This window comes from Budorcas taxicolor, chromosome 7 (assembly GCF_023091745.1).
Source record: "Budorcas taxicolor isolate Tak-1 chromosome 7, Takin1.1, whole genome shotgun sequence".
In the NCBI taxonomy this organism is placed as follows: Eukaryota; Metazoa; Chordata; class Mammalia; order Artiodactyla; family Bovidae; genus Budorcas; species Budorcas taxicolor.
Genome location: NC_068916.1, coordinates 107,128,278 through 107,140,336, shown reverse-complemented (window position 1 = coordinate 107,140,336; position 12,059 = coordinate 107,128,278). Strand labels below are relative to the sequence as shown.

At 34.6% G+C, this 12,059-nt stretch overlaps 1 protein-coding gene across 1 annotated transcript in view; it reads right to left on the bottom strand.

The window, feature by feature from the left end:
- FER (FER tyrosine kinase) overlaps window positions 1-12,059 on the bottom strand; it is a 459,494-nt gene that overhangs the window by 220,753 nt on the left and 226,682 nt on the right. The window contains exon 12 of the mRNA XM_052643475.1: window positions 3,632-3,835. Within this exon, the coding sequence (XP_052499435.1) occupies window positions 3,632-3,835 (204 nt within the window). The remainder of the gene's footprint in view (window positions 1-3,631; window positions 3,836-12,059) is intronic.

The following is a 12,059-nucleotide window of genomic DNA, read 5'->3' as shown; positions in this document are numbered from 1 at the left end:
ACTAGTACCTCTTGATTGAAATGAATGAAGAAATAAAAAATGATGATATGCAATTACACAGAGGACTTTCCTCCAAGTTTTACTTTAAAATATTTACTATGTTGCTATTTTTCAATTCATTATCAGATGTTAATCCAAGTGTTTGGTTCAGTCATCTCTAATTCTGCATCTTTAATGTTTCTCTGTTCATAAATTCTACTAATGTCTTACCTACCAGGTATTAAATTCACCAAGCAGTAGGCCATACATTTTTAATTTCACCTTCCTACCTCGCCAACATGAATAAAATGATACTTTACCAAAATGTGTTTTTAGCAAATGTGTCAGATAAATAAATCAGAGAAATATGAATTGGTACTTTCCTATTAATAACAGCATAAAAGTTTCCTCAGTAATACTTTATCACATATTTTTGTTTATCTTATACAAAAGCAAGGATTTGATTATACATTAACATATGAAATTTAACAATGCTATTTGAATCTATGAAAATCTACGAATATTTCTGACACAAGATAAATAGTTTTAGGTACAAACTCTAACTGTGACTTTACAATATGTACCATAAACAGGTTAATAACCATGGAATAGGTCACTAAGTAACACTAGAATTACACTGAGATTCAGATACTTAGATACACTTAATATATTAACGTCCAATAAAAAGTACAGTGGGAGAGGGCGAGGGTGGGATGATTTGGGAGAATGGCATTGAAACATGTATAGCATCATATGTGAAATGAATCACCAGTCCAGGTTCAATGCATGATACAGGATGCTCAGGGCTGGTGCACTGAGATGACCCAGAGGGCTGGTTCGGGGAAGGAGGTGGGAGGGGGTTCAGGATGGGGAACACGTGTACACCCATGGTGGATTCACGTTGATGTATGGCAAAACCAATACAATATTGTAAAGTAACTAGCCTCCAATTAAAATAAATAAATTTAAATTAAAAAAAAAATTACAGTTGTCCCTGCTTGAACTAGCTAAAACAATAGACATTCTCTGCTAGCATAGTAAGAAAGGTAAAAATTGAAAGTATCTGCATCCATGTAGGTCACCCATAATGTTCACAGCACGCAGCTTCACACCATGTTGTAAAATAACTGATAGGCATACAAAAATAAAGCTTCAAACTAACTGCCAAAATAGATTCTAGTTGGCATAAACAACGTTACTAAAAGTAACATTATTTGTGATCAATGAATGCCTCAAACTTAAATATATGATTTCTAAAATAACATTTCCACTATTATTTAAATTTCGCAAATAAATCTCAACAGCAACCAGAAAGAATTTTTAAATTCTCCAATTACATTGATATTCCATACAAAGCACATTTGTATGTTTTCTCAAATAAAGTGTTCAAACAATGGTAAAAATGCCTAATGGTCTCCACAGCACTTAATAAGAACATATTCATTCACTCTCTGAGTCTCACAAGCACTGTATCGGCTATTACCCCCATTACATCCCGAACCACAGAGCTTATCATGTACATATCTGGGCTTGAAACCCAAGTTTCCATTGGTCTACTACTTGACATTTTTCCATTTTCTAAAATCCTGTATGTCTTTATATCTTCCTCTCTGAGGACATCTGTCCCCTTATGTACAGCTTTTATAATCTAATAATGGATTATAAAGTCATTGATTGGAATAAAATTCCAATAGGCAATATAATAAATATCTGGTAATGACTTCCCCCATTTATAAAACCCTTCCAGACAACAGGTATATGACAAAGGAAATGGAATAATTTTAGACCAAGTAAGAATCACCTACATAAAAAGAAAAAGAATTAAAATTTCTCCTAGTACTCTATTCTACCTCAAAACTCTTATGACTGAAGAACTCAACATTATATGAGGAGGGCAAATTAAATAAAATTAGGCAGTGGAAAACTGGAGGCATTTACAGAAACATAGGCACTCTCTTCTTTAATAGAGATCTCTGCAAAATTTCAATGTCAGAGGAAGCCAAATAAAATCGTTAAATGTGAACTTGTAACAATGTCTCATTTTTAGAATATATAATGCTGTTCACTTTAGTTACTTAAAACAAAATGGAAATATAAAGACAAGTCATAATTTCCAAGTGGACCCTTTCCATTTTGTTTCTAAAAAAAACTAATTTAAATTCCTGTGGTTACATCTTAAACTATAATAGGTAATAAAAGAAATATTTCAGTCTTAATGTATGAAACATTTCAAAATAGTAACTTTTAGAGCTTAGAAAATAGAAGGAAACATTCATATAAATTGTAGTTAGCTCATACTTTACCTACCCTCTTTCCTTCTAAATTCTCACACCATTTTACAAATATTGCCAACATGGTCACAGGTTGTAAGAAGGAAGGGTATCTATCAATACACCATAATTTAAAGATAGATGCAAATTATAAAACAGTTTGCCAAGGAAGTAAGGAATGACATACTATTAGAAACAGTAAGTTTGATGTATGAGAGTAGACAATTATAATCATCACGTTGAGATCTGAATACTATACAAAATTAATGTAATATACACTTTAAAAGGCTTATCTCAACCCATCTGAACAGCATCTATTTTCCTTTAAATATAATTCTTAGATGTGACTATACTAAATGCCACTTTTAAATGGTTATTTTTATGATATGTGAATTTCCCCTCAGAATTGTATCTATGTAACACAGAGATAAAATGTAATGTATTATCATTAGATGAATTTATATGTATATGAACTTTGTATGAACTGGAACATACATGTTCCTAAGACCTCCTGAAATTCATCTGACGATAGTGGTTCAATCTTCTTGTAAGTACTTAGTGTCGCTACAGTGCCTGGACATTTACTGAGATCCTATAGGCAGCCAGCTTGAAAATGCATGCTGTTTGAAATGTTGAGGTTAAAAAATGACAAACAGAAGCATTAATTCCTTCCTATGCCAAAAAGTTTAAAATTTCTCAGTGGATAAAGTTAAAGAATTTTGAAATCACTCTTCATATGTTTAGTGCTTAATAAAGAATGCAACAAAAAAGGAAACAGCTTACAATACTTAAACTTCAATAAATAAATCAGTATAACAAGCAATGTGACTTGATCACTTTTAAAAATCTTTCTAAATTTCTATTTACTGTTCATTAACACCGACAAATAAAAGCTTATACTTATATGGAAAAAACCCCTTAATCCTCAATGAATCATAAATCAATTCAACTATCGCCGTCTCATTCATTAAGGTATTTCATTATTATTATTTAATAAAATATTTCTTAAAAATCTTGTGGCAACATTTTTGTGAATTTCAAGGTCCAATTTTAAGAGCATAAAAATCATAATTTTCTCTAGAAAAAAACTGTAATAATCACATATTTCATTTTTAAAGGATCATAAACAAAGTTAATTTAAAATATTAAATAGTAATGCATTTAAATTTAATGTAAATTGTAACTGTTTTTAACTTAATATTTTTAAATGCATATTTCCTTTAAAAGATGAACATTTCAGTGCATTTTGAAGCACTGAATTTAAAAAAACATTAAGTGCTAAAGTTACTGTTATAGGCATTTACCACAAATCATCATTTTATTACAAGTATACCTCAATTAACTACATCAAAATATACATATAAACTAAAGTGGAAACGTACATCAACATATTGTATGATAAAGTGTCTCCTTTGTCCATCAGAAAATACAGAAAGGACATATTCACCAGGTTTCCCATGACTCTCTCGCACCAAGAAGTCTCCTTGCTGTTTTAAGAGGTCTTGCGCTTCTATTCTGGGAATTGCACCATGGTACCAGTCCTGTTCTGCCAGAGGTTTCTCAAGTACGGGGATCGTATCACAGAACTTGAGCAAATATTAGGGGAAAAAAAAAAACAGTAAGTTAAAGAAGATAGCAATTTTTTTCTGGTAGGACTAACAGCAGTTATAAATACTTCTTACCTATGTTCCTCCCTTTAATTGACCAATTAAAAGTTATCCGAAAAATCTGCAATGTTCATAATCTTTTAATACTTCCTCGAGCACTGCTGCTGATGCGTAATACATATCCTATACTGCAAGATTATTCGTTTTTTCTATCAGACATAGGTACACACAATATTAGCATTTAGAGTTAGCACTTATAGTCTTAGTCACCATATCATAAAATACATATATTTAAAAATCTTCTATCAGAGCATTCTAATTCTCTGATTATCAGAGAAACATCATAAACAACTTCATTTTTAAAGAATTAAAAGTTGAATCATATGTTTTTATGGAATTAACTCGATCACATGGGCTGCCCACGTCATGGGTTCCAGGAACACTAAGGCTTCTTCTGGGGCTGCCTTCTTGCTGTGCCTGCTCATCCTTGCTCCTCCGACTTCCTTAACCATTACCTCTGCCACATGGCTGGTCCTGATCCTGCACAGCAATGGCAGACAAAGGCTCAGCTGAAACAGCATCCCTGAAACCACCAAGGTGCAATGACAAACATGCGACAGAAACAAGGGGGGGATGTAAGCCATGAGCACAGCAGGAAGCAAGTTATCTGTTATTTTAGGAGGCCAAATGCTAACAACAAGTAGAGACAACTCAGAGCTGGTTATGTTTCTTTGAAATGTTTCTAATTAATAATAGATGAAATCATACAGCTTCTGGTTACACTAAACAGTTGTTTGTCTGTTTATATTTATCACCCACGGAAAGTAAACCGCCCCAGGTCAGGAGAACCCTTCCTGGGTAAGCCACGGGCGCCTCCCCGGTAAATGAGAACCAGTTTGAAGACAGCCTGCACTGTTTCTATCACTTAGTGCTTTACTCGCTAAGTCGTGTCCGACTCTTGCGACCCCACGGACTGTAGCCCACCAGGCTCCTCTGTCCATGGGATTTTCCAGGCAAGAATCAGTTCAGTTAAGTTTAGTTGCTCAGTCGTATCTGACTCTTTGCGACCTCATGGACTGCAGCAGGCCAGGCCTCCCTGTCCATCACCAACTCCCGGAGTTCACCCAAACTCATGTCCATTGAGTCGGTGATGCCATTTAGCCATCTCATCCTCTGTCATCCCCTTCTCCTCCCGCCTTCAATCTTCAAGGCCCAGCATCAGGGTCTTTTCCAGTGAGTCAGCTCTTCGCATCAGGTGGCTGAAGTACTGGAGTGGATTGCCATTTCCTTCTCCAGGGGATCTTCCCAATCCAGGAATCGAACCCAGGTCTCCTGCATTGCACGCAGATTCTTTACTGACTGAACTATGAGGGAAGCCCTCCAGTTTCATCACTTCAAGAGGCCTAAAACTTAACGGTCAAAGTTCCATTTTATATTAGCCAAAGCCCATCCTACTGACTTAAAAACTGAGAAATCCCAAACAGAATTCAAAGGAGAATACACAGTTTGGTTTCTACTTCTACTACTACGTGAGTGTGAATGCTAGTGGCTCAGTCGTGTCCAGCTCTTTGTGGCCCCATGGACAGCAGCCCACTAGGCTCCTCTGTCCATGGGGTTCTCCAGGCAAGAACACTGGAGTGGGTTGCTATTTCCTTCTCCAGGGGATCTTCCTGACCCAGGGACTGAACCCATGTCTTCCACACTGCGGACAGAGTCTTTATCATCCCAGTCACCAAGGAAGCCCTGCCACTGTGATATTAATTCTTTAAATACATAAATGATGCGTCTGTACTCAGAAATTGTTTATAAGCGGAATAAGCCTTTTCTTTTGTTAGAATTATGACAAATACTTTACTTTCAAAACAATTTAAATTGTATTCCCAAAATGGTTTTACAATTGAATTATATAAAGAACTAGCCACAACTATGAGATAAAAATAATTATTTTTTTAAAACAAATGCATAATCCATACAAAATTAATTTTTGTATACATTGATACTAATAGTTTATAATTCTTAAAGTAGGCAGTCAGAATGATTAAATATTTCTTCTCTAAAATTTTGTCACAATGGATTTCAATATAGAAAACACTAAAATTTTTACTGTTATAGAAATATCTTTAAGTCTCGCCGATGATGAGTGTTTTATTGATTTTTTCCTCTGAGAAGAATCAATATAGTAAGAAATTCAGTGTCACTTCTAGGCAAAAAAACACTTGTTTTTATTATTATCTCTTTTTAAAAAGGTCTACATGATAGAAAAGCATCACAAACAAGGATATCATGTGCTTGATTTCCTCTCCTATCAACCTATCCTCCAAAAGGTTGATTTACTTAGAACTGGGACAACATAGAGCCTGGGGAATTCATTAAGTCAGAAGGGCATTTGAACTACAAAAGCTCAGCTAACACAGAAATTCATTTAAGGATTTGAAGGTGAGGAATACATTTGTCGGGGGGGTGGGGGGAGGGAGATCATTCTGAAATATCTAAGTTTGTTTGTTTGTTTTAAAAAGAGAAATAAATGGCAAGGACCCTACAATGCTATTTCATAGGGATTATGCTTCTGTTTTTTTGTTTCATAAGGTCTTTTGGGTAGGAAGCCATCTGCCGTTCCTGGCCCTAGACAATACTGTCATGGAATGCAGGGTGAAGCCACTATGGGTATATGTGTGTGTACATGTGAGGCATGCATACACAGGAAAAGGCTGTACATAACCCCTGACTGCTACTATCAAGGCCTTTCAGGAATTTCCCTGGAAACATTGGGAAAAAATGTTTTCATTAATGTGCTTTCAATTAAATTCTAATACAGCTTTGCAAGCCTGACAGTAACAGAATGAAGGACATCCCAGCAATGAAATCCAGCATTCCAAAGGCTTTCATAATGACATCAAAAATGAAAGGAAGCTTTTTACTTAAAACATCACAACTTTCTCAGCCTAAGTGGGGAAAGATTTTTCCTTGTTAAGTTACCTAAAATTCTGTCAAAGACATGGGGAAGATGAAGTTTCCATTTTCATATGTACAGTAATATAATATAATTAACAAGTTATACAATAATAAGACAAGCTTTTCTGACTGACTAGACTAGCTATTTACCTATTTTTCCCAGATCTTAAAGAATATTCCAGCAAAAACATACTGAACATAGTGTAATAAAAAGATTGGTTTAAATGAAGATGCAATGAGGAATCAGCCCAAGAAAATGAAAATTTTTTCCAGACTTAAGAATAAGAGGTTATTTTTTGTCTTAGTCTAATTAAGACTAATTACCAATAATTTAATGAATATTTGTATGCTTTTATCTCAAACATTTGAGCACAAGATTAACTCCTTATGAGAGGCAAAGACAACAATATTTTTTTTTAAAAAAAAAACGCCTGGATTTTACTCAAATTAAGCACCCAAATAAGAAACCATTAAAAAAAAAAACTAAAATATAACATCATTGAAAATATGCAAGTAAACCTCTCAGTGAGTTTGAAACAAGCTAAATAAAATTTCAACACTAACATATAAGTTTTTATGAATTTTTAATAAACATAAAAGTGAACATAATTCTCTTCTAAATCCTCAAATAAATTTAGTTATTAGTCTAACAATTTAAGTAAAGAATTATTTCAAACCGAGTGTAATAATATACTATAGTGTCTACAAGTAACTCATAGGATTTACAACATTTCTAAAAAATTCCATAATGACTCTTTTAATTTTAAAGCTATATATCACTGAGAGATTTTAGGGGCGATTAAGAATCAAATGTCATACAAACAGAAGAGAATCACCAAACACTTGCAAAAGGTGGGAAATACTGCCCTATTGAACAGGAATCTGACTGATGGCAGTAAAAGCTACTTTCTATGAAAGGGCAATGTTAAATACTCTGGATATTTCATCTTCATGATTGTTTGCATTTGTGCTAGACAAACAGGATGTAAAGCAGTGTTTCCATCTTTAACAGGCACAAAGGCCTATCTGTAAATTGACAAATCCTATTTTTTAAGCAATAAAGTAGAATTGATCTTTTTTCATGGATTGATATCTGCTATTTTTATCAAAAGCATATTTTACCTAATGTTCACTTTCCGCTAGGAAATTAGAAGCAGGACTCTTATTAACAAATTCCTTAATTAACAACTTGTGTACTTTTTGAGACTTTGAGTTTGTTCGGTCTTTAGGTAACAATACAACTATGATTATCGTAATGATTAGGCAGAATTACATGCTGATCAGATCCACATTCTTACACAGTTCTTCCCCAAACAATATCAATGCCGCTCTTCCCAAAAGATATACAACTTAATCAAACCTGAATACCACCTTACTTCCATGACTTTCCACTGCCCTGACTGCCTATTTGTGCACCTTCCAGGAGCTCTAATAAGAGACCCTATCTCTAGCAAAATCTATTTTTTAAAAGTCATTCATTTTTGGTCTCATACTTCTCCAATACCTTCTGATTTCTCCTGACTTTGCTCTTTCTTCCCTGCTTCTTTAGTTCCTTTACTCAACTTCTTTTTATGAGTAATCGTTTTTTTTCTCATTATTTTTATCCATTTACTTTTTCCAGTTGTGCCTGTGACTCTCATTCATTCTCGTTCATCTCATCACATTGCTGCCATTTTTTCTACAGCTTTATTTTTTCAAAATCAAACATCCTGACCTGAAGCTCATACAATATTGCAGAGAAAATGCACCACTGCATCAGTAGTGACATTTTAATCCATTAACTGTCTTCAGTGCAAATGCTATACCACACATCTCAACCAAAACTACTACCAGATCATTCTGAGGAAGCAGCATGAAATCACAGCTCAGTAAATCTGAAAATTTATCAAGTTGGGATTGCCTGTACAGAACATAGTGTCATTCTGACATGATCTGGGTCGAATGTTGTAAGCATCTGAGCAAACAGATAAAAGAAGAGGCTTACTCTCTCCATGGCTTCCTCAGTGGCACTAGTGGTGAAGAGTCCACCTGCCAGTACAGGCGACGGCAGAGACTTGGGTTTCATCCCTGCGCCAGGAAGCTCCCCTGGAGGCGGGCACAGCAGCCCACGCCAGTGTTCTGGCCTGGAGAACCCCATGGACAGAGGAGCCTGGCGGGCTAGAGCCCATAGGATCGCAAAGCTTGGGACATGACTGAAGTGGCATAGCACACACTCTCTATGTACTGAAATTATAGAAAATAAAGCTTGATAAGCTCTTCCTGAAAACTACGTATAATACTAGTGATTCAAAACTTGTAATTCTGAGAATATTATTTAGTTTTCTTAGACATGACTAGCTACATGGAGAATTCAATCTATTTATGGCAGTGATATAAGAAGTTTAATTTTTATTTTTCCTATTTTTCATTTTTCTACATGTTACTGTCTGGGCTAAATAAATAAATATTAAGTCCTTAAGGATAAAGGAAGACAGTCAAGGTTTGAAATACATAATATCTAAGTTGAACTTAACAACATCCCTTGTCAGAGGAAGTACAAGGTTGTTCTGTTGGACTTGAAGAAAAACACTAAAAAACATAAGCAGTTTATTATGTTATGAATGAAAATAACTATATTCTCTTATGCCAGTGGTGAAAGCCCAGCATTATAATACCAACATGATAACCAATGTACAACAGGCACAACTGAATCATAATTTGCTTATTTTCTAAACAGAAGCAAACAAGCAAATCATACTTAGTATATTATTATATATTATGGATGCATATCATTATTTTTCAATATTTTTATTTTCAATCAAGTTCAAAGTAATTCAAAAATTTTAAAAAACTTAGATGTCAACAGAATCCAGAAAAATGTTAATTTTAAGGCGACAGAAGAATAATTTAATAATTCTTCTGACATCTGAAGAACAATGATCTGGACCAAAGTATGCTTTATTTTTAAGAACATTTTTCAAAGAGTGCTACTATTACAAATGTGTTCTGTACTCTATTCATCAGTGAACAACTAGTACTCAGAAGGGGCTATAAGACAGAAGAGAAGGTTCAGCCACTTATAACAAAAATTCTGCAGTAAAAAAAATGGCTCTGGAGAAAGGGCAGTATTCTTGATATGACTAGAACAGATCTCATCGAATATAATGTGGTTTGAAAGACTTTCAATGGAAATGGACCCTCATGATCACCTGTAGGCTTTCAGATTATACAACAAACTGTGTCTAACACCCCTGGCCTTGATTTCAGAAGCAGTCTATGAGCAATAGTCCTCAATGCAAATTTATAACCTCCTGAAGCACGAAAGATGCAGGATATAAAGCAGACCTCGGTGCCTGGAGGGACACAGAATAAGCTATTTAACTCCTTTAGTGCAGTGGAAAAAAAGGAGCACGTGCTTGGAGCTGATACAGCATATTAAATACTAATCTCACCATAACAGTAAATATTAAACATCTATCATCAGATACCATAGTCTGTTAAAGTCAAATTCACCTATGAGCTAATTATCTGACATTCTTCCTTCCAGCAACATTTCTGATTAAAGTGCTCCATCAGACTGTCTTCACAGAGAGATCTACATTTTAGCCACAGTGTAAAAAATGGCAAAATAAGTAGCTATGAGAAGTTCAGTGGGAATACTATCATGATTAATCCATTTCCCTTTGTATAATGCAATTAACAGTTTTATTTTATCTAAAAGTATGCTCTAAGCTCCCAATTTTTATATGTTTGAGTGAAAAAACAGCGCTTTCATAGTTGCTTTTAGATTTTAAATTAAATATGCTTCCACACATTAAAAAATAATTTGAACATATACCTCATACCATATACAAATATTAACTTGCAATGGATCAAAGACCTACATGTCAAACTACAGAACTCTAGAAGGAAACAGAGGTGACAGTTTGCATGACTTTGTACTAGACAATTTTTTTAGATACAGCAACAAAAGTATGTGCAATGAAAGAAAATTAGATAAATGGACTTCCTCAAAATTAAAAACTTTTGTGTGTCAAGACAATTCCAAAAATGATGGAAAAAAATTTTCAAATTATGTATCTGATAAGGGGCTTATATTCAGAATATACAAATAACTCATAACAATGAAGGAAAATCACCAATTAAAACATATACAGTGGATATGAATAGTCATATCTCCAAAGAATACATACAAGTGACCACAAATCACATTAAAAGATACTCAATATCATCAACTGTCAGGAAAATGCAAATAAAACTACAATGAGATACCATTTCATATCCACTAGGATGTCTATAATTATTAAAAAAATGGAAAAATAAAAAGTGCTGTGATTGTGGAGACGTGGAACACTCAAATTATACACTTTGCTGGTGCAAATGCAAAATGCTGCAAATACTGTGGAAAACAGTTTGGTAGCTCCTCAGAAATTAAACACAGAATTACCACTTGACCCAGCAATTCCTTGGTATATAACTGAAAGAACTGAAAACATACATTCCCATAAAAACTTGTATTTGAATGTTTGCTGCAGCTTTATTCATAATAGCCCCAAAGTAGAACAACCCAAATGTCCATTAGCTGATGACAGGTAAACAATGTCAGACAAACCCCCATAAGGGAACAGTATTCACTCATAAAGAGCAATGAAGGTCCAATAACTGCTGCACCGTGGATGAATCAGGAAGACGTCACAGCAAGTGAACGAAACCAGGCAGGAGAAGGCCACATGGTGTATGACTCTACTTGTGTGAAATGTCCAGGACAGGCAAATCCACAGGATCGAGAACAGATGAGTGATTACCAGGAAACTGCAAGGGGGGAAGTTAGGAGCAACTGCTAAGGGGAATGGAGCTTCTAATCAGGGAGACTGAAAGGCTCTGTATTTATATAATGGTGAGGGCTCTACAACAATGGATATGCTAAAACCACTGTGTGTGTATGCTGAAATGGTGAGCTTCGCATTGTGTGAAGTATATCACAATAAAATAAATTAATTGGCTTAAGTGTGCCATTTTGGCAGGGTTCTTAAGAAGTGTTAAAAAATTGTTTACAGTAATTAAAATTTTTCCTTCTTCTACACTACCTTTACCAAACTAGAATACTCAAAAATGCTAAACTATGTCAGACACAATAAGACTCAAGAGCTCAGTTACCTGTGCAATTGAGGGGAAAATCTTCAAGTACACAGGATATTTAACACCTTACAGAAATAGTTCTGTACCTTCACTCGTAGTGTGCCACAGTCTTTTCAGTTCATAAGATTTCTGA